The 23242-nt window shown below is 43.4% G+C and overlaps 2 protein-coding genes across 5 annotated transcripts in view; one reads left to right on the top strand and one right to left on the bottom strand.

Moving 5' to 3' along the window:
* The window catches only part of FRK (fyn related Src family tyrosine kinase), a 61775-nt gene extending 59360 nt beyond the window's left edge, over positions 1-2415 (bottom strand). Inside the window, exons 1-2 of the mRNA XM_077301589.1 lie at positions 2261-2415; positions 21-754 (exon numbers count right to left, since the gene is read on the bottom strand). Coding sequence (XP_077157704.1) covers positions 21-442 — 422 coding nt within the window. The 5' untranslated portion in view covers positions 443-754; positions 2261-2415. The remainder of the gene's footprint in view (positions 1-20; positions 755-2260) is intronic.
* Positions 2416-15642: 13227 nt separating this feature from the next.
* The window catches only part of NT5DC1 (5'-nucleotidase domain containing 1), a 126720-nt gene continuing 119120 nt past the window's right edge, over positions 15643-23242 (top strand). The window contains exons 1-4 of one of the 4 annotated variants that reach the window (XM_077301577.1): positions 15643-15913; positions 20296-20387; positions 21988-22059; positions 22998-23104. In XM_077301577.1, the coding sequence (XP_077157692.1) occupies positions 15821-15913; positions 20296-20387; positions 21988-22059; positions 22998-23104 (364 nt within the window). In that variant the 5' untranslated portion in view covers positions 15643-15820. Of the gene's footprint in view, positions 15914-16097; positions 16294-20295; positions 20388-21987; positions 22060-22997; positions 23105-23242 lie in introns of those variants that run through there. The other 3 variants (XM_077301558.1, XM_077301571.1, XM_077301567.1) reach the window with 3 other exon arrangements.

Genomic DNA, 23242 nt, shown 5'->3' with positions numbered 1-23242 from the left:
TAGGCATTTACTGTACTTACGGTTCCGCTTCAATACTCTGCTCCTCCGCAACATAGTTGGCAGGGATGTAGCCTTGTAGCTTCTGTCCAGGCCTGGCAAACCCATTTTCCAAGAGCAGCTTTGCAAACCACCATCCTTCATGCGACATATCCAGAATGACAAGCTTGTCTCCAGCTTGGAAGCTCAGGTCATCCTCTGTACGGGCTTGGTAATCAAACAGGGCCACAAAATTACAGTTCCGAGGACGGGAAGGTAAGACTCTTCCACTGTCTGATCCAACCCCTTCAGGCTGGCTGGGTAGTCCCAAGGGGGAGACTACTACTGGATTGCCGATGATGGTATCAGGCTTGTATATATCCCCCGATCTGCAATTGCAGACGTGGAACAGCCAAGGTACATAGGGCTCCAGACAAGCACAATATTTCTGACAACAGTTCCCCATGCTGCCCCTTTTTTGCAGCTTGTTTGCCTTCACTTTTTCTTTTTAAGCTAGGCATTAACAACTCACTGGAAACATGTCTCATGTTCTTTAATAACCATTCTGAAAATCTTACCACAGGTTTTGCACACCTGTGTTCTCGGAGCTTCTGCTCTGCCTCTCTCCCAAATCTTTGCTGAGAGTTTCCTTCTTCCTTCCCAGATCCACGCTCAGAAGTGAAATCTGAGTACTGAGCTGCAATTGTTCATGACGAGGGAATTTTTCACTTCCTCTTCTGATCAGACAGAACTGAACCATTGGGGGGGGGGAGGCAATCTAAAAGCAACAGAACAGGTAAACAGAAAAGGTACATAAACCCGCTGGCATAATCTTCCTACCTTTTCTCCTCCCACTCTTTTTATTCTCTCCCAATGTGTTCCTAAGGCCATAAGCCTCTGCCCACTTTCAGGATGCTGGTAATGAATAACCAGCCTAACTGCCTTGCTATTTTAATTTTCTGAAATGTGTACAAACTATTATTTTTGTATTTACTGTTTGCTCCCTGCCCCCTTCTCAAACATATATCCCCTTTCTCGCAGTCAGTATAACTTTCCAGATCATTTCATTGCACAACAAATGTGAAGTTACTGCTGAGAAGTAGCAACCAATCCAACTGTGTAACTCTAAACACAGAAGCCATCAAATAATTCAACTCAGCATAGGACTACACTGTAAATTCCCCCTAGCTGTTGTGACAAAATTTCATTTCCCCAGCAATAAGCTCCATTATTTTGTCATGGACAAAATGTGATTTCCCCTCCTACACTACCTAGCGAATTGTCTACTGCAGCTTAGAATGCCCCATGAATAGAGCTATATAAGTATTATAAGCACTCACTGGATAGTGACTTCACCAATATCTATTTATACATTGTCAAATGCCTGATGAAGGGAGCTTTGACTCTTGAAAGCTTATACCTCAAAAACTATTGTTAGCCTTTAAGGTGCTACTGAACTCAAATTTTATTCACCTCCTATAGATCAACAAAACAGCTACCCCCTGAAATTAAAATACACTAAAATACATGTACCATTAAAAAAAAACCTCTTTAAAAATACTTCTAAATTTACTTTCTGCCTGGAGGCCAGTGGATACAGCCCCAATGGTTGTGTTCATTGAGTTCCTTACTACTGCATTTTTTAAAAGCATGAAAGACTAAAAGATGGAAGATCAATGAGTTTAAGAACAGCAAAATAGCTCTCGAAGAATAAAGAACCCTCACATTCATCACTGCTTAACTCCTTGTTGTGCAGGCTGTCTCTCAAAATATGGGGAATTAAGATGCAAGAAGAGGTTTCCTTATGTGTGTACTCTATTTGCTATTTATAATATAGCCTGCTCCTCTGTCTATATAACTGAGTTATATATGACATGGTCATATCTAGTCTGGCCCACAGAAATACAGAGGTTCCTAAAAATCTTCCCATGAAGAGCTCCTCACTTTTCTGGGGTTTCCCCCTTTCTTTTAATACTAGATAGAGTATTCTGCCACTTACTAGTGCAGGGAGGCATATCTACTCTGACAGATAAAAGTTAAAAATAAGATAATAAGACAATTCCTGTTTAAAATATGGCTACTCATCAGCAGCAAAGCTTCCCTACCCCAGTATCATGTAACTGGGTTATCTTAGTACTAATACTAGAACCAGATTAATACCAATTTATCCTTGAGGGAGAATCCAGGATTTGGCAGATAGGTGCCTCTGGATGGGCAAAGAGTTACTGTCACAGCTTTACTTGGCAAACCAGATTTAAGGAGAAGTGTATAGCTGGGTACTTACAGTTAATGTTGATGCAGTTGGGTCAGAGTCTCATTTTCTTCTCTTAAAGCTGTCCTTGACGAACCAGCAGTCCTTGTGCATGTAGCAACCACTACTTCTCAGGTAGTTTTGTTGCCTGTGATAGTTAAGCAGTAGATAAGAAACAACCCTCAAGGAAAAAGCTGCTCTCCCAGTTCACCTGCATTTCAGACACAACCAATCACCACGGCAAAGCCATCGGTCCAATAGGAATTAGTCACATTTGTCACAACACAGTTAACTCTACATTCAACTTTTCACCACACCCCTTTTACAAAAGAGGAGGAATGATTACTGCAGTAAATGGGAATCTCTCTCATGTTCTAGGGAAGCCTCAATTGGTGCTGGCATTATGGCTAGCTCGCGTTCTGCGTGCCACCAGTTCTGGGACTGCCAAAGGAACACAAGTCACAACAATGGAAGAGATCACCTGCACAAACACACATACAAAGTGAGGAGGAGAATTAAGGCATATGTTTTAAGCCTCTGGCCCAGGCCTCACACCTTGGGACACATCAAGCGAATCAATCCTCCATACAGCCCCACTGGAGGCTCATCAGGGTTAACTAGGTTTCCTGGCTTTGCTTTTTCTCTAGAACTAAAAAGGAAAAAGGTTACCAACAGTGTTGCCAGTCTCCAGGTAATGGCTGGGGTTCATCCAGAATTACAACTGATCTCCATTTACAGAGGCCAGCTATGAGGGAGAAATGGCAACGTCAGAGGGTAGGCTCTATCACAGCCATGCTGAGTCCCCTCCTCTTCCCACATTCCACCCTTCGCAAGCTCTGCCTCTACTGTTATCATGTTGGGGTTATTGTTGTTGTACTGTTGCTGTTGTCACATGTGTTCCTCATGTTATCTGTACCTGTTCCCTGTAAACCGCCCCGAGTCTTCGGGGGAGGGCAGTATATAAATATAAATATAAATATAAATATAAATATAAATATAAATATAAATATAAATATAAATATAAATATAAATATAAATATAAATATAAATATAAATATAAATATAAATATAAATATAAATATAAATATAAATTTCCAGGAATTTCCTAACCCAATCCTAGTTATCAAGCACCTGACGAGACTCAATGTGAGGCTTGCGGTCTGCATGCTACATCAGTTCACAGCTTGTGTAGGAATGCTCTTCTGTTTAACCTGAATTTTCCATTTTGCAGCAGGACTGATAATTTCCTTACACCTAGCTCTCCTCCCAGCTTTAGTACCTATCTACATTCGAATCTATACTAGAATCAAATAAAAAATTTAGAAACAAATTACGAAATCTGGAATACTTTATTTATAATCAAAAGCACCAGAACAAATTTGTTTAACAATGACCCATTATGCATGGGTCAGAATGCCTGTGCTGGCGGTGGCAGGGCATCGGGGGAAATCCCCAATTATGCAAGCCCCCACCACCAGTGCGGGCATGGCCCAGCGCAGGGCCACGGAAGGCCTGCGTTATAGAAACGCGGGAACTTCCGCAGCTTCCTGGATCCTGCGGGCACCTGCAGGGGCTGCGGCGGGCCGGCACTGTGCACCTTGTCCATCACGTCCCCGTCTTTCCAAGAGCTTTGAGCTCAGCTGATCAAAATATGCTTAGAATCCCAGGGCCAAAAGAGATGACACTGGCCTTGACCAAGGCTAGGGCTTTCTTGGCCTTGGCTCCTTTGTCCAAGGAAATCAGGGCCCTGCGGGACCTTAATCTGTTCTGCAGAGCCTGTAAGACAAAGCAGTTCCACCAGGCATATGGTTGAGGCCAGACAAAAAATATCAGATGAAGCACCAAATGTAACAACAAGAAGAACTGGCTTCATTGCTAAAAAAACAGGAAGGCCAACTCCCCAAGAAAGATCTGGAATTCCCAAGTTTAACCAAAATGAGACTGCATGTAACTATAGCATGTCTTAATACTTAATCATACTTCCGCTGGTTTGTGGGACAGGTCTGAACTGAAATATATTACCCAAATATTCCAGATAGGTTTGCCAAGATTGGGAAACACCTGGAGATTTTGGGAGAAAGCTTGACGATGGTGAAGTTTGGGAAAGGGAAGAATTTGAATGGGTATAATGCACTAAAGCCCATTTTCCAAAGCAGCCGTTTTCTCCAGGTGAACTGATCTGTTGTCTGGAGATTTATTTATTTATTTCTATTTTTATACCGCCCTTCCCTACAGCTCTGGGCAGTTTACATAAAACATTTTTGAACATTCACATAGAACACTATCAAAATCAATATAACAGTATAACAATAACAACAATATATCAACTGGAACAATTAGAACGGCACTTCAACAATAACTTGACAATCCCTCAGTAGGTTCGATCCCTCAGTCTGGGGGGCACCTGTAGGTGTTATGGCTCAGTCAGCCCCACCAAATGCCTGGTGGAAGAGCTCCTTTTTGCAGGCCCTGTGGAATTGTGGAAGTTCCGGCAGGGCCCTGATCTCTTCGGGGAGCTCATTCCACCAGGTGGGGGCCAGGACTGAGAAGGCTCTGGCCCTTGTTGAGGCCTGACATTCCTTTTTAGGGCCACGGATCCGTAGCCAGTTGGAGGTGGCGGAGCACAGAGCTCTACTGAGGGTATATCAGTTGAAATAGTGGGAGACCTCCAGTCACCACTTGGTGGAGGTTGGCAACTGAAATTCCAAAGGCCAAACAGTTAGGACCAAGTCCGCATAGGATTTTCACACGTTCTCTCTGCAAAACTAGAACTGCAAGGAACAGTACCTTGAAGGCACATTGTGGCTCTTTCACCCATCAGCACCACTGCCTTTTCTGTGTGAACTCCAACTGCTGTTCTGCAGCCTCAATTTTCTCCATGAGCAGTGCTGGCAAGCAGCAGCATCCCTCCATGGTCACCATGGCTGAAGCACGCAGAGGAGCAAATTTGCTGGCAGAGCACATAAGACGAAACATTTTTCTGCTGACACATTTAGTTAGCAAAGACATAGGGAAGAAAAAATGAGGAGGCACTTTAGGGACACATTTTCCATCTTCCTTTACTCACAGAAAAATAAAGAATGCACACCCCCTTGATACAATCTCACAGTCATTTCTCATGCCTAGTATAGTTCTCTAGTAAAACAAACATTACCTTACATTTTATTTCAGTCTCATCCTGTAATTATTCCCAAAATATTGAATCCCTGTTTATACTCATTACTCCTTTCCTAATCTAGCACTAGTGCCCATTGAACTGATGCCCGGAACGACCAATCACATACAGGGGTGCCAACTTCCATGAGGAGCGTGGAAATCTCCCAGAATTGCAATTTATCTCCAGATGACAGCAAGCAGTTCCCATGAGGAAAGTGGCTGCTTTGGAAGGTGGACGCTATGGCATTGGCATTCTGGGCTCAGGTCCTTCCCCTTCCCTAAACATTGTTCTTCCCAGGCTCGACCCCTAAGTCTTCAGGAATTTCCAGAGTTGGCAATCCAAACTCATATCACATGTGTCCAAACTACCCATCATAATCTGTGACTGTGGAAACTTTACCATATGGAAGAGCAATAACTGATCAACATTGGATGAGGGCACTTTTCCTCTGCTCATTTATCACCATCATGATCATCTGACAGGAGGAAGCTGATTAGATTTTTTTGGATTGGCAGCTTTCCAGTTATCTTTCCTGGAACAAAAGATCCGGGTGTGCCTAACAGTATAAGAGATCATTTGTCTTCAGCGATAATTTGGTGCTAAAATTATTAACGCTATTGATGAAAACATAGTAGGAGTTTACTGCTGCTTCAGTTGTTCTGCTGAAGATAATCTCTTTTTGTCCTATTGGGCATGAATTTTAAAAGATCGATGCCCTTTTCAAAAACAACATCCTCCATAGCTCAATCTACTGAAATTTGGAATAGTCACTATTTTTTTTCCGCAGAGCTTTTCCACACAGAGTGCCGAATTGCGCTTTGTGTCCTGCCCGCAACTGTGGGATAGTAAATGGCGCTCTCTCTCCCCTCCCCACTCTGCTGCTTCATCTTTCTTTTCCCCTCCTCACTAGCAGGGAAAAATACACAAGAAAGAGCAATGCACTATTTGACACACTGCTCCTTGGCCTGTCAATCAGTGGAGGCAACCAATTGGCGTTTTGTCTCCAAAATTCTCCCAAGCCCAATTAAAAAAAAAATGAAAACGGAGTATGGCAGTATATACTCACTGAAATGTATACGCATTGCCATGGAAGATAGAGCACCCCTCACCCTGCTGGTTCGTCTACCTGCCACTCAGAAAATGGCAGAAAATCTTCTCTGTGCCTGCATGTTAAGAACATTAGCTTACCATAGAGAAAGGTCCAGCTGATCCCTGCTGCACAAGTTTCCACATGCAGGGGATTATGTACGTCTATATCAGTTTGAAGACTTTTAAAAAGCCTTGGACTCCTGCCCTCTCCTCCCCAAGCAATTCTGAAGTGGGGTCACCACCACCACCCTCTCATACACACACACACACACACACCTGCTCACTAGCAGAAGACACTTCCCTGTAAGGCAGGGGCTCAGGCAGCAAGGCATCGCGAGGAGGCGTCTTCTGCTGGTGAGTGGGGGGGGGGTGTTTGTGTGTGCATGCAGGGGAGGCAGAAATGGTGGCTTGGATGGCGAGGCCTCATGGCTGATTGCTTACTGGTTGCTCACCAGTGGCTTGCGTGTTTTAGGGTGGTAAATCCACTTTCCTGGATTTACCACATCGCGATTTAAAAATGATGAAATTGCAAGCCTACTGGACAGCCTCGGGATGTTGGCGACATCATGTGGAAAGGACTGAATATACTGCCAACATTCAGAGGCTGCCCAGCTACATTTTGCATGTGGAGAAATGGCCTGAAGTGGTGGGACAATTCCATGTATGTGATTGCCAAGCTATTTCACAAAAAAAGTAAAATACTTTACAGCAAGTTTTAATAGAGAAATACTTTGAAATTTACAGCTAGGGTTTACAGTCTTTTGTATTTTGTTTTGGACTAAGTGGTTACCTGAAGTCTCTTTCTACTTTGAGAATACCTGAATTCAGCTGATAAAGGGAAGGATTAATCTATTAGAGGAAAATGCACCTGAGAAAATAATGGATGTCTGGTCCATTTCCGTCAGCTCTCACCACCACTACACAGGGAAGTACTATCTTACTGGTTTTCCCTGACTCTTTCCCTTGAACACTAACTAAAATTAATCTCCAGTATTTTTAATACAATGAACACCACAATTTTCCTTTTCTCTTAGCTTTTGATGGGTTCTCTGTTCTCCAGTCTGATGTGAGACACTTGATCAACTGCTAGTTTTCATATTTTCTGTAGGATGCTTCCTTGTCTTGCTGCTTCTTAGATGGCCGAGTGCAACTTGAAACCAGCACAATATTTAAATCTTCATACCTACTCAACATTTCTCACAGGATACTTTCAAGTCAAGGCCTTATGGCCCGAGACATCCCTACCCCCTCTTTTAAAAATCCATGCTAATGAAGAGTTCGCATACAGTTTTGTGCCATTTTGGTTGATTCTAAGTAACTGGCTTTTATTTTAGGGTTTATAGAGTGTATATAGAATTAGTAGACCTGTTGGCAGAGTTTATATATGCAAATTGCACAGCACCAAGCTGTTTAAAAGAATAAAATAGTTTTATTTAGAAATGACTTTGTATAGAAAGAGATGAGAGAAACCTAAGCATAACTGTTCTGTTGTCTTCATTCAGTCTGTTCTGGGGGCAAGCAGGGAAGAAGTATGATCAAAGGAGCAGGAAGTTTCTGATGAGCAAATCAGGAAGAGACTATTTGACAAATATCAGGAAGTTCCTAATCTATCTATGCTAAATCCACATCTTCTCTGGTGGCCCCTGTATGATATTCTTCATATGTTTTTGAATCATGTGCACTCCAGATCTTACATATTCCAGCAGTTCTCACCTAGAATTTGCATGGGCTCAAGGAGGGGGAGGCAATTTTTACTAATTCTCCCCTCTTGCAGCAGACCAAAATATCATCAGAAATGCTGCTACTAAGGAACGAGATATCTCCAAGCATAGTTTGGAAGGAAATTAGGCATCTCCTTCGGGAGAGAGGAATTGGAAAATTGCTCATCTCTTGTGCCCAAGTCATTGAAATAAATAGGTTTAGATTACAGGAATGCAGCACAGGATTATACTGTCTGTCATTTTTGATTGGAAGAATATTGGAGACTCACAGATTCTTTGTAATACTGTGTTATATACAATTATTATGTGAACACAGTGAATGGAAAGCACATACCAGTGTGAAAAACTACTGAGCCTTCAATTCCTGGAGGAAGAAGTGTGAGCCCCTGAAGCTCTTTGGGCTGTTTCCAGTTCTGTGTATCCAAAATCAAACTTGAAACCATTTCTTGCTGTTCTTACTAGTTGAAAGAGTGTCACCCTCCAAAGGGAGCAGGATGAGATCTCCAAGGAACAGTATGTTCTTTTCTTGATCTCCAACCGCCTGACTACCCATTCATGCTGGTAACAACTCAATGCACAATTATCAAGACAGCCAGATTTATAACACCTTCTGGAGTCAAGAAAATCTGTAACATTGTTTTCTTCCCAGGTGCTTTAAACTCATTTTCAGAATACTTTCTAATACACAGATCAAACATGAGCTTTTAATCTGGTGAATTAATACCTGCACTGTGAATTATATACACATACACACCGGGGGGGGGGGGAGATTAGTTGCTCACATTTCGTTAAGACATTCGTTGGTTAACACCAAGTGCCTAACTTTTTTGAGATTGCAGATACTTTTGGAATTTTAACACAAGGTGGTAGGTACAATCACAAAATGGCAGCCACCAAATATCAGGGAGTGAGGTCATGAATAAGTCAAATACTCATCCTTCATCAAGCTCTGTTTAACAGAATGCCTTTTAAAATGAACATTAAAAAAAACCTTTTGTTGGATACACACAGCTTACCTTTGATCATGCAGTGCAGGTCTTCATGCTGTTGGGGCAGCTGTTGTTGAAGCAACTTTTAAAGAATCTGCCCAACCAATCTGAAGTCCTGCTGGGCAAAATTCCTCCCTAGCCTCACTAAGGTTGCCAACTTCTCACTGTGATGAGAAACCTCCCAGCAAGCCTGTTAGTTCTACCTGGGGCCTGAAATGCTGGTGGAGGAAAGTGAAGGGAAATGGGGGCATGTGTTGGCCTCATGCCATGAGATGACATCACTTCTGGTGAAACACATTAGATGTATCATGACATCTTGGGGCACTCTAGGGTCTGCCAAAATCTCTGGTTAATTCCCAGTTTTTCCTGTTAGGGAAATAAGTGCACTAGCATCACACCTGTCCCCAACTACTATTCCACCTGCCCAAAACTTCCCCAGGTTCTACTGCAGATCCCTGAGTAGGTACTGTGCTTGTTGATGACAAGCAAAAGTTGTTTTTAATATAGAGCTTGTATTGTATTGCTGTGCATCTTTTACAAATAACATTTTCTGTTGTTACTACAATTTCCTTCTAAAAGGCCTGCCACTGCTTCTTATTCTATTAAATCCAATTCCATTAACTTAACATCAGCTTAGGCCTTGTTTACTTGTATAATATAATTGTAATGATTAAATACAGATGAAAAACATGTTTTTCCTGAATAAGCAAGGGACAACAATTGCATAAACAAATTAGGACTTCAATGTTGGTAAAACCACAACTGCAATATTATTATTTGGTTTTGCCAAGATAATTAAGAGAGGAAGTCTACTTAGAATCCTATTTAGGCCTCTTCAATGACGCTTACTCCCAGAAAAGTGTTCTTAGGATTGCACTGCATATAACAACTTCAATATAGTTTGGAATAACTGTGTTTCAGGAATATGAAATTCCTAGTGTTTGCACATTAATCAGCATCTTGTTTTATAATGGTGTTTCAGAAAGCAAGGACAAAATGTCTTCCCTGGTGGGATGCTGAAAATTGCCATTACTTTCCAAACAGCCTTGTATAAATTGAATAAGTACTTATTCTTTCCAAGAGGATTACTTACAGAAGGCATTATTCAAAACACCTAGACATATCTTTAAAATGAATTATGACCTGCTCGGAAAATCATGTTACCCAATGTACTTCTGCCTTTCAAGAAAATCAATGAACTTAATTTGCCTAAACTGAGGTATTCCATCTTAAGTTACTTGTTCTTTTGTGTGTCTTGAGAGAAAAGGCTCACTGATATGCCAATCAGTCAATGTTTGGAAAGAACATTTCATTATTTTAATTAACAAGAATCTCAAAAAATGAAATAGCTATTTTCTTTGAGAATAGACTTGTTGTTCAATGAAACTTGGTATACTAGTTTACATATCCTGACATTTTTCCAAGCACACCTGCTGATGGATCTGGTGAATTGCAATTTGGAGTCCCCGTATTCTACAGCTAGCATGAAAGATTGCTGTACTACTCCAGGTGTAGTAAAAATGAGTAGCCGGCAGTAGACACTGCATAAATATTAAAAACTGTGGACCTAAACTTCTGCTGAAATTTTGAAAGCCACTGAGTAGATGCTAGTCACAGCATTGGTTCCCACTAAAAAATCTCAGTAAGGTTGTTTCCACACCAGGAGCTTCATCTGGCTAGAATGGAAATGGCAAGTACTCCCCCCTCCCACCACCACCACCACCACCACCACCACCACCACCACACTTCTACACCACACTGCAGTTTGCATGCATCTTCTGGCTTTTCCTGAGTAATGCCACATTCTTTTCTTAAATCAGCATTGCTACCTTTTTAGAAAGGATGGAGTGACATTCTAGTGAACGGGGCAGTCTTGATTTTTCCCAGTCTCCATCTCTCAGCCACTGGTGTATCTAAGGTATGGCAGCCATGGCACGTGCCCAAGGCACCACTTGATGGATGGTGCCTCTAGTCCCTCTGGAGACGCTTCCACTGCTGTGGGCCCCGTCAAGGTCCCGCAGTTTTGCAAGCAGGATGAGCCAGGCACGTGAAAAGGGGGAGGAGCCTTTCATTTTGCCTGTCCCCCATCATCCAAGCAGTGGCTGCAGCCTTGGTCCCTTTGCTTAGTCATACTCAGCAGGTAAACACTGGGGTCCTTCCCTGACAGCCAATGGCAGGAGTTCTTTGTGGGGGAAGATACTATGTCTGCCTCAAGCATTTGGTTCATCTTGCCAGGGGCAAATAGGCCCATAATGTCATTTTATTCATTTCCTTCTTGACTGATTTCAGAATGTACCTCCACCATTTGAAAAGCAGCACAATGACCCCCATGACTGAATTCAACAAACACACACTGCACTCCATGGTTCTAGGGTTGACCATTTTTTTTCCTGGCAGGGATCCCAAGTGTCTAGTAACTGTAGGACATGCAAAAAAAAATCAGGTAAAGCTTCCTACTTTGCAGAAATGGGAAGTTTTCTCTTTGCACCATGGTGCTGCTAAATGGTCAGGTTCCCTTACAAAAGACACAATGGTACCTTATCAGGATTTGGCAGCTTTTCTCATAAAGTCAAGAAAGTGATGCTATCTATTGGAAAGACCTTACTAGGCCTGTCTTAACCAGCCATGTGTTCCATGCAATAAAACACTATGGAAAACATTGTATTTGCATGACAGTTCTTCAACTGTAACCATTGAGGCGTCAGATTTTTACAGGCCTGGCCCTTTAGAGTTTCCTGATCTGGTTGGCATGCATATTTTAAAATTATATTTAGCTTAGTGATGTTATGAGGAAGTTTAGTATCTTAAAGAACAAGAAAACTTTGACATTCAAATGACTGCATTCAATTGCAGGTCTTTGTAATACTGAATATTAAACTTCCTTGCAAATACCATTGCAAGATCAGATCTCTTTACTGGCTGATAAGCAAACAAAGGGAATTCATAGAATCAAAGTACGTCAGAGATTACCAGTTTCTAATGACCTTTCATTGTCTTTGTCATTTTTAGAATTGTTTGTAACTCCAAGTAGAACTTACAGACATGAATGTTCAGGTTAATGATCTTCTCAGCCTGGGTTTCATGAAACTTTGGGGTTTCTTGATGGCCCTGGAATGGTTTCAACAATGGGTGGAAGTTAACTATTTTTATTTTTAAAAAATTTGTTAAACATTTATCAGGTGATATGACCATGTATAGAGCCTCTTGTGGCGCAGAGTGGTAAGCGGCAGAAATGCTGTCTGAAGCTGTCTGTCCATGTGGTTGGGAGTTCGATCCCAGCAGCCAACTCAAGGTTGACTCAGCCTTCCATCCTTCCGAGGTCGGTAAAATGAATACCCAGCTTTCTGGGGGGTAAACAGTAATGATTGGGGAAGGCACTGGCAAGGCCACCCTGTATTGAGTCTGCCATGAAAATGCTAGAGGGTGTCACCCCAAGGGTCAGACATGACTCGGTGCTTGCACAGGGGATACCTTTACCTTTATGACCATATATGGTCATGTTGAACCCCCCCCCCAATTGACCATGATGAGCCTGGAAAGAGTGGGAAGGGGTTTTTGCATGATTGTACCACATGTGGGGTTTCTTGGGATAAACACACTCAGGCTAACCTAGCTGATGGGACTGTTGTGAGGATAAAATGGAGGAAGTGAGCATGATGTAAGTGGTTGGGTCCCCATGTAGAGAAAAGTGGGGGTTAAATGGAGGAAATAAATGATACAGCAGATAAAAGGTAGGCTTTTAGGTATGGGAGGGAAAGAGAGAAGAAAGCAGGAACTGTTGGGAATATGGGAGCCACCAAAAGGGAAACAGCAAATACCATGGAAGTACTATGGGCTGGGAAATACCTGGAGACTTTGGAGGTGGATCCAGGGAGGGAGGGACCTCAGTGGAGAATAATGCAATGGAGTCCACCCTCCAAAGCAGCCATTTTCTCTAGGGGAACTGATCTCTTTAGTCTGGGGATGAGCTATAATGAGCTATAATGTCAGGGGTTCTCAACTGAGTCCAGTTCACCTGACACCTTGCAATAGGGCTTAGTCTTGTGCCATGTAACTTGGCCACTTTTCCCAGGGACAGCCAGGCATATAGAAGACAAGAAATTTCAAGACAAAGAAAGATAAAGGTAGGTCAGCTGGTGAGTGGAAAGGAAGCAGGGAAAGGCTATAGAGATTTTCAGGAAAGGAAAGGAGGAAACAGTAGGGGAGGTGAAATGAAATGTCCTCTGCAAGTCCTTACAGATTCCATGCTTGTCTTTCTATAATTCTGGATGTCAGCTACTTATGCTTTATCAAAAAAAATCTTCCTCTAACCAGCAGTTCCCATTCAAGTTTTAAATGCATTTAAATTTGTTCTAGAATCCGATTGACTAAAGGGGGAAAGGTAAGATCTGCTAACCACTTTCAATGTAATTTTATGGGCTGCAAAAAGGTAGTGCGGTATTCAACCTCTGCCTTTGTATTTCTCCATTCTGACCAATCCATCTTAGATGCTGTTTCATGTTAGCACGGCTAAATTCTCTATAGTTGGGCTGGATGAGACGAAGATATAAAAATGTTCCCTATGACCATTTATGCACTGAAAGTTTCATGCTACGTTGCAGGCTGAAGTTTTAGTCATAACAGGTTGCTCTACCTCTTCCTGCACCCACATGGGGGAGCTTTTGGCCCAGTGTGCCTCATCCATACCTGATGTGTGCACCTGCACAGGAGCTGATGCAGTGAAGTTCTCATTGCATAAACGGTCTATATGGAGTGCTCTTGCTCTTAACCAGACTAATCAATCTGCAAGAGCAGCATATTTACTGCTCCACTCTCCCATTCATGCAGTTGTCCAGGTACACTATCTCATGCCATGGTTGAACAGAAGATTGAGTTGCACAGATGAAGCTCAGGTGCACTACCTTCTAGAAGCTAGAGACCAGTAATTTCTGTAGCTGGATTCCTAAGCTGTCACCAAACCAGATAGCCCATGTTTATCCATTTTATCTATTTTTAGTTCCTAATTTAAGATGCTATTTTATTCTGATCACTGTTTTCAGATTATGCCATTAAAGGTTTATTGAATGACTGATTGATTTAAAAGGTAGTGTGGTCATTTCTCAACATTTTACAGAATTGGGCAATGTACCTAAAGGACAATAAAAATGATCAAAGGATTGGAGCTTTATAAAATTAGAGCATGAAGAAACTGGGTGGAGACGTTTTTTGCCCTCCAATAATTCTAGAATGTGGAGACTCCTGATCAGCAAATACAGGGCTGAGAATATACTTCTTCATACAATACATATTTGGTTTATGAAATCTGGTGCCATGAAATGGCTGGTTCTGAAGAGTTAAGGTAAATTCATCAATGATTATTAGCCACTGTAGCCAAAGGCTATATGCTGTCAGATTCCAACAGGGAGGACAAGCAGCACAGCAGGCAGAGTGCAGTGGCATTAGGGATGCAGTCCCCGGGAGGGACCTGGGGATCCCCTGGAATTATAGCTAAGGTGACCAGATTGTCCCACTTTTGGAGGGACATCTGGGGGTACCTGGCAAATTGTACTTATGTTGAAATTTAAAAATATACAATACTATTTTTTGCGTTCTATGCATTCTATGAAACTTTTTGTTGCTCCATATAGACCAAATTTTTAATCAAGTACCCCCCCCTCCCCCGGTCAATGGTGTCCAGCTTTACCAATGTTAAAATCTGGTCACCTTAATTATAGCTCATCTAAAAAGATCAGTTCCCCATGTGAAAATGGCTGCTTCGAGGGTGCATTATACTTCACTGGGGTCCCTCCCCAACCCAAATCCCACCTATCCCTGGATCTACCCTATCTCCAAGTCTCCCCACCCCAAATTCTGCCCACCTTTGGCTTTACTTCCAGCCCAGAGTTGACCACCTTAAATTACATTCATACTTTGTTTGTGGGCTCCCTAGAAATTGTTGGCTGCTTTAAGAAACTGAGTCTAAAGGGTGGAGTTGGGAAGGTCAGCTGGGTAGTCAGAGTCTATACTCCAAATTTGTCACCCCTCACCCCCTCCATCTCTTTAGTCTGGAGATGAGTCCAAATTAATGTGGATTCTTGATGTAATCCAGAAATGCTGCTGTGTTATCAGCCTGATGGGAAAATGTGGTGAGTGAGGTGCAGATGACACACCCAAAGACTCCTCTTCCTGTGTTTAAGTATCTTTGCAAAATATTGACAGCTGTAGGACTCAAAACGGACAGACCTGACTATGCAGTCCTTCCTCATATCAATGCATAGGAAAGAAACGCACATGGTGCATGCTCAGAAACATACTTAATACACTGGCATATGGGGGATCTCCGCCTTTGATTCCTCGTGAGGTTCCTGTTGGGGAGCTGCTACCAGTAGGCAAGGTGCTGCGGCCCTTCGAATCGTTTCCCCGGGGGGGGGGGGGGAGGCACAGCCAGGTTTGGAGGCGGCCAGGCAGAAGCAGGTGGAGGAAAGGGGAGGCGGGTCAAAGCGCAGGATGTTCTGGAGTGAAACGCGGGGCACCAACAGCAGCAAGCAGCTGAGTGGGAAGGATTAGCCACTGCAGGAAGCGGCAGCCGTAACGCGCTTAGCCGAGCCGCAGCTTCCCTTCGTGGCTCAGTCGAGAGAATCGGCGCCCGCCCGCAGCCATGGCCCGCTCCTTCTCTCTGGCCGCCTGTGAAGTGATCGGCTTCGACCTCGACCACACGCTGTGCCGCTACAACCTGGTGGAGAGCAGCCAGGTGAGTGAGTGAGTGAGCTGGACGGGCGGCTGGCTGCCGCGGCCGGCCCGCAAGGAGTCTTTCCGGGACCGGCTGGTGCCTCGCGGGCCGAGAGCAGCACGGGCGACAGGCGGCTGCCTGCTTGCCTGCCTATGTCATTGCCGGCGGAAGGAGGCTCTCTGAAAGGGCGTCTTTGCGCGCTGCAAACAAGCCCGGGAGGTGCCGGCCTCGAATGGGTCAGCATTTTGGAAGGAAGCGGAAAGAGGCGGCGTGTGGCGCGCCCTCTTGAAGGCCTCTTGTGTAGGATCGAAAGTCGTACTCGTTTCTGAAGTTGCCGGTCTGTAAAATGCGACAGGATGCCTCGTGGTCTCGGCGGAGGAGCGATCTTCGCACACAGCTCTGTCTATTTGAATATCTCGGCGTAATTTTACGCCTCTGCATTTTCAAGTTTTCTGAATAATTGAGGCATTTTATTTCGAATGTTTGCATTTTGGAAAAATATACACCAACTTGCAACCAAGAAGAGTTGCGTTCTGGAGTCTGTTCTGACTCTCGGTTGTTTGTAGTTCTGGAGCCCAAGGGTTGCCACCTTTGAATTGGGAAGTGCCTGGAGATTTGGGGGTGGAGTCTAAAGGGTGGAGTTGGGAAGGAGGTCAGCTGGGTAGTCAGAAAGTCTATACTCCAAATCTGTCACCCATCGTCGGTCTCTTTAGTCTGGAGATGATTTCAAAACCCAGGACACTTCCTGGCCCCACTTGGAGGTTACCTATGTGCACCCCAGAGATGTTCCAAGAACACACATGATGAAAGTTGTAATCTAGGAAGATCTTTATATTATGATTGCAGAAATATTATTCTGCCATCTGATTTAGGAGGAAGTTCCACTGAATTCAACAAACTGAATTGAGCAGCTTATTTTTAAAGCCCTGGGGGTTTTAGTTGATTAATTGCTATTTTTAGGTTTCCAAACCTCCAGGTGGTGGCTCCTTCGATTATAACAGATCCCCAGGTGACAGATCAGTTCACCTGGAGAAAATGGTCATTTTGGAAGGTAGACTCTTTAGCAGTGGTTTCCACACTTCTTCAGACTGCCACCCTCTTGGCTCCCAGGCCACATCCCAAGTCCCCCCCCCCCCCACACACACACACAAACCAACGTGCATGCTTTTTTGGTGTTAAGTCTTGCAAATTCACTCAGAACACATTACATTCATTTTCCAGCCTCCCAAAGATGGAGCCTTTTAGAGAAAAGTTGCCAACCTGGGTTAAGAAATTCCCAGAGATCTGAGGTGGAGCCTGGGAAGGACAGAAGAGAGGGGAAGGAGCTCAGCAGGATTATGATCCCATCCAGCCTACCTTTGGAAGCTGTTGTTTTCTTCAGGAAGCTAAGCAGGGTTGGTCCTGGTCAGCTCTAGGATGAGAGACCACCAAGGAAGTCCAAGGTCACTACTATCCAGAGGCAGGCAATGGTGGGCCAATTTGGAATGCCTCCTGCTAGGAAAAAGCAGCTGTTGTAGGAAGAGTCAGACTGGTTCCCTCCTACTGCCCCCAAATTCCTCACTCTGGATTCTTTCACAGCCCCCTTCTCCCCATAAACACAGCCCTTTCCAGAATCCACCTCCAAAATCTCCAGATGTTTCCCAACCTGGATCTGGCAACCCTAGGCATTTTACAAGACTAATGTCTGAAATTATACTACCTTCCAGTTCTTTGTTCGTAATTATATTACAAAAGAATTCAATTATAATTTGGATGTTATTAATCAAAAACAACTAACTCATTAATTGAGAGCCAGCATGGTGTATGGGTTAAAGAGCTAATCTGAAGAACCATGTTTGATTCCCCACTCCTCTGAATGCAGCCAGCTGGGTGACCTTGGGCTAGTCACAGTTCTCATGGCTTTCTCAATCCCACCTACCTTACCTTACATGGTGTCTGTTGCTGGGAGAGGAAAGGAAAAGTGTTTGGAAGCCACTTTGGGACTCCTTCAGGAAGTGAAAATTGGGATATAAAAACCAGTTCTTCATCTCTTCTGACTGTTGCAGTGTTGATTTAATATGGGGTTACATTTATATGCTAGTTAATTTGCTTGTGATAAGGAGGTGGATCCAGATAAATTTTCTATCCCCCTCACCTCCCAGGGCACAAATTTCTATGAAGTACTGCTCCTGGGGGATAGGAGTCCCATAGGGAGCTGCAATGGGAAGGAGGAAGGAGGAATTAGTAGCAATTGAGTCTGCCTCCAACCCAAGTTCTAGTGGCCACTTTTTCAGGTACCAACACAGTGTGGTCAATAATACATTAGCAATTACTGTGTCGTAGTGATCAGAGTGTTGTAATTGTTATGGGGAGACCCCATTGACCAGGTAACTCACTGGTTGGCTTTAGGCAAACCATTCTCTTTCAGCCTTACATCCATTACAGGGTGGTTGTGAAGATAAAATGGAGGAGGAGACTCCCTGAACACCTTGGACTAAGGGTACAATAATAATCAAATAGTAGGCTTATCTGTCCTGCCCTGACCTATATAGCTTGGGCTTGCTTGATCTCACTATATCTTAAAAGGTTAGCAAGGTCAGCATTGGTCAGTATTTGGATAGAAGATCACCATGGAAGTCCAATGTTGCTATGCAGAGGATACCAATGTCAAATCACCTCTGGACATCTCTTGTAGAGATGGGTATGAATTTTGGGTGGTTTGTGGTTTGTGAAGCAAAGTTCATGGCAGGTCAGTTGGCTGTTTGTGGAAATTTGGGCCGGTTAACAGATACATCTCCAGATACAGTGCCTCCAACCTAAATATTTAGCAAACTTCAAAGCAACAATGTGGAGGAGCATCTCTGGGAGTTCCCATCCAACTTTGATGTCTCCAGCTTGTACAGGATCTGTTCTATACACTTCTGAACCTGCACCTGTCATTTTAATGGGTACAAGTTCAGGGGTTTATTGAATGGATCTTGTGTTAGCTAGGGAATCCAAACTCACAGTGGATCACCAGCTGACTCACCTCCATCTTCCCCCCCAAGCTTGATCAGGATTGGATTTACAAAGTCCTAATTACAGCCCTCAAGTTACAGCCTGTCATTTCTTGAGTGTACTTTCCTGCAGCATCTTCGGGGGGGGGGGCAGGTTCCATAATCCAAACCAGTTTGTTTGACCCCATGATGGTTCATGTTTTACAAACCAGGCATGCCACAAACCATGAACCAAACTGCATTTTCCCTGTTTGTGTCTGTCCTTAATATCTTGCCTTGAAAACACTGTGAAGTCACCATAAATCAGCTATGACTTGATAGCAGGAAAAAATGCTACAAATAAATGTTTTGGATAAAAAAATATTGGAATAACACCAGGACATCCTTAAGAGAGGAAGGCATTCCAAAAACAAAAAGTCACCACTGTAAATGTCCTGATACTTATCTTAGTTTGCCTACTGTAGTTCATCAAAAGGTTTCTTTGGAATTATGATTGAGATCCCCTGGCAAAGATCTCTAAGTGCCCTGTCTCCATTGTAATGACAAGTGTTCCCTGGGATGAGAGAGTAACTCTTAACCAAATTTAAATTTGTAATGTAGATGTGCCCAAATTATTGCCATATAATGATGCATTCAAAGACATTCCTTCCACATAATGGATGCAGCAGGACTGCAGCAACATAATAGGAAGGTGCTATTCAATGAGACATGCACCAGTTGTTCTCTGCATGCTCTGTAGATATTATGGTAAATATATAAAGGCTGGGGGCAGAATATTTGGGATGAGGGAGTCACAGTCTCACTGCCACACTATGCGCTTTAACTACTAGAGTCATCCAGCTCTGGAATAACTGACCTCAAGAATACAGAGATCCGATCCCCTAGATCAAATAGCTGCTTTGAAGGGTAGACTCTATGGCAGGGGTAGTCAACCTGTGGTCCTCCAGATGTCCATGAACTACGATTCCCATGAGCCCCTGCCAGCATTTGCCGGTCCCGGTCCCCGGACCGGGGGTTGGGGACCACTGCTCTATGTCATTAGTCTCCATTGATATCCTTCCCCCTCCACAAATATCAACTTTCCCAGGCTTCATCCCTGAATTTCCATGAATTTCCTAACCCAGGGTTGACACCCTTATAACTGCCTTGTTGAACTTGTTGTGCCCCCCCCCCCCCCCAGCATTAGAAATGAACTCATTTTAGCCGTTAGTAGAAGCAGTAGTGAGGCATGAAGGTCACATTTCTGGGAATGTCACCTTTTGGTAAAGTAATCTGGTTCCCAAATATTAATCAAAATAGTTCTTGTCAAGGTGGTGAGACCGGAAAGCAGACCCTGAAGTATAAAAGACACAGAATCTTGGTACCTCGGTGTATTAATGAAATTATTAATAAAATTAATGAAATTATTATTTCCCTCTTAATTTGCAGCTCATATATGAAAGCTTTGCTGAATTCATGGTTGCAGAAAAAGGCTATGACAAAGAGCTGCTGAATGTACCATTGGAAAGCTGGGATTTCTGGTAAATGATTCTGTATTGAAAATCTTGTGGTGCTTAAAAGACTAACATATTTTTATTTTGCCTTAAACCTGATTCCATGTCATCAGGTGAATGTAATGTTTTGTTTCCAGACTTCTTGGCAGTTCACTAATTATATTTAGAGCAACAACACACATATATTTAAGAGGATTTAAAAATGTGCTGCCTGGTCATATTCATATGTAGGTGGAAGTAAGTCCCATTAAATATGGAAAGACTTATTCAAAGTATTTGTGCCTGCCGACATTGCTGTACCACTTGCCTGGCCAGCAGGATCTTGCTGCAGTTGGTTGCTGGCCCCATGGGTGCTACTGCCTTGCTATCCTGACCACCTCACCCCACCCTGCCAGCCACATTTGCCCTCGATGCTCTGTGCACAGCCACCCCACTTCGAACCCACTCCTCACCACTCTTCCATGCCTCCTTGCTTAGCCAGCTTTGCCTCTACATGCCTTGCCAGCTCTTCTGCCTCATGCCAGTCCCATTTGCCTTGCCCACGGTCAGCAAAGCCCTCACTCGCCAGGGGGAGCCACCTCTCAGCTGGGATCTCTTCCACCCTTGTGCAGCAGTACCTTCCATCAACCTGGAGCCTCTTGTGACTCTCCTCCCTACCAACCATCGCTGCAATGCCACACCTTCCCGGCCCGCGGCCCAGCCACGAGGGCAGCCTGGGCCCACACCCTCCACCCGCCACCCAGACTCTCTCCTGATCCTGTTGACCAACTTCCAACCACACGCACCACGCTAGCACCCGTTGTATCGCCAACAACAGACTTGCCCTCTAGTATATATATAAATATTAGTTACAGTGTTTGCTGGCATATAAGACTACTTTTCCCCCCTGAAAAACATGCCTCCAAGTGGGGGGGTCGTCCTATACGCCGGGTGCACTTCAGTTGGGATAGACATAGCTGCCCATAGTGGCCCATAGTACTGTATTGTAATGTAACAAACTCTATATTTTGAGTGGAAATGTTGGAGGGCCATGGTCTTATACGCCCAGTCGTCTTATACGCCGACAAATACAGTACCACATTTTCTTATTTTGATGACTCTGAAGTTATAGCAGCACCATTGGAGTCAGAATTCTTCCAAAGTTGCTGAGAGTGAGTGCTCACAATTTTGAAGTTGACCAGCATAATTCTGGGTATTAATCCAGCTCTCACATAGCCTGACCCCTTTGGTTTAATGGCTCACCTTCATTGTCTTTCTTCGGAGTTTGCCAGAACTTATTTTTTTACCACATTTCTGTTTGGTCTGGGTGGCTATAATCCACCCCCCCCCCCATGCACACACACACATAGTTTCGTGCCTGTGTATGTGTCATATGTTTGTTCTACAAGCCTTCCTCTGGTGTTCTTACCCCTTGATTTGGCAGAATGTAGGCTTTGTATTTGCTGAGCTGTATGACTGCTGTAACCACAAACCCACCCAAGCGTGCTAAACCAGTGACCCATGTTCCCAGTCCACACAGGTTTTTAGTAGCTCTGTTACCAGTCTATACTATAACTCATATGTTTTAAATGCCAGAGTGTTTATTTTATATATCTTTTTTCTCATTCGTGAAACAAAATACATTCAGCTGCAAAGGCCTAGTTCTGGATATGGAAGACGGGAACTTTCTTAAGCTTGCACAAGATGGAACTATTTTAAGGTAATACTTAAAAAGACATTTAGGCTGAAGTTTTAACGACATTTTCCTGGGAGATTCCCCTTGTCTTTTCAAGTTGCTGTAACAAGACAGCCTTTAAAGCAGCCATATTCTGTTTAATATGGAAGCAGCTGGTGAAGCCATTTTGCTAATTATGTCTGCACCTGTTGATATCCATACTGGTCCATTTGGCTTCCCCCTGCTTTTAAGCTAAAATGGTTAAATGGCTTCCTGCCAAACATCTGATTGCATGGAGAGTGAGCTTTCCATACTGTCAGCTTGGGGTGTGATGGGCTGCCCAGCACAGACCTGGCAGCCCAGCACACCCCACCAAAGAATTAAGAGCAAACTGCACAATCTTCTTGGGGTCTGCCAGGCTTCCCCACAGCACCCATTTCAAGTGTTCCAGTTCCCTTTCCTCTCTTTGAAAACAGGTGAAGTGAACCAGTGTTCTGAAACGGCTTGCAGCCATTTTAGGCTGATAGCAGAGCATTCATACTTGTCTCCTGTCAGTCTAAAATAGCTGCCAGCTTAACCCAAGCCTGACAAAAGTCTGTGAAAAGTTCAGAGAGGTGCCTCCTCAAACCTCGGTTTTGGAAGTGTGAAAGTGGGTAATTTTGTGGCATTGTTTTATTTCGTGCCCAGGTTCATGCCCATGCCCACTCCTTACTGCATAGGAATGCCCTATTGTTAGCAACATGAAACTGTGAAGTTCCTTCCATAATTTGGAACATGCATGTGAACACAGAACCCCAAACAAATGAAGGGACATGTCAATTATTTTAATGGCTCATGGCTCAGGTTTGGTTTGGGGTTTTCAGAAATGGAATATTATTAAAATTAGTTAGTCTTTTTAAATATTTGAAACAAGAAGTTAATTAAAAACTTTAAAATATTAATACAGTTGCCTTAAATTTCTGGTGTGCAAATCTGTCAAACAGGGCAAGCCATGGTACTAAACACTTGACCTCAGAAGAGATCCTTGAGAAATATGGAAGAAGAGAATGGAAGCATTTTAAAACCATGAGTGGGATGGTTTCTCGTTCAGGTATTTCATTTATTTATTTATTTATTCACATAGACTACTTTCTTACTGGAATTCAGAGTGAATTATGAAATTCAGTAGCACAATAAGACATATAAAACATATTGTAATATGAATGGATTACAAATTGGAAAGCAATAC

This window comes from Paroedura picta, chromosome 1, assembly GCF_049243985.1.
Source record: "Paroedura picta isolate Pp20150507F chromosome 1, Ppicta_v3.0, whole genome shotgun sequence".
NCBI classification, from domain to species: Eukaryota; Metazoa; Chordata; class Lepidosauria; order Squamata; family Gekkonidae; genus Paroedura; species Paroedura picta.
The sequence above is the reverse complement of the archived record's forward strand: the minus strand, read 5'-3'. Positions and strand labels throughout refer to the sequence as shown.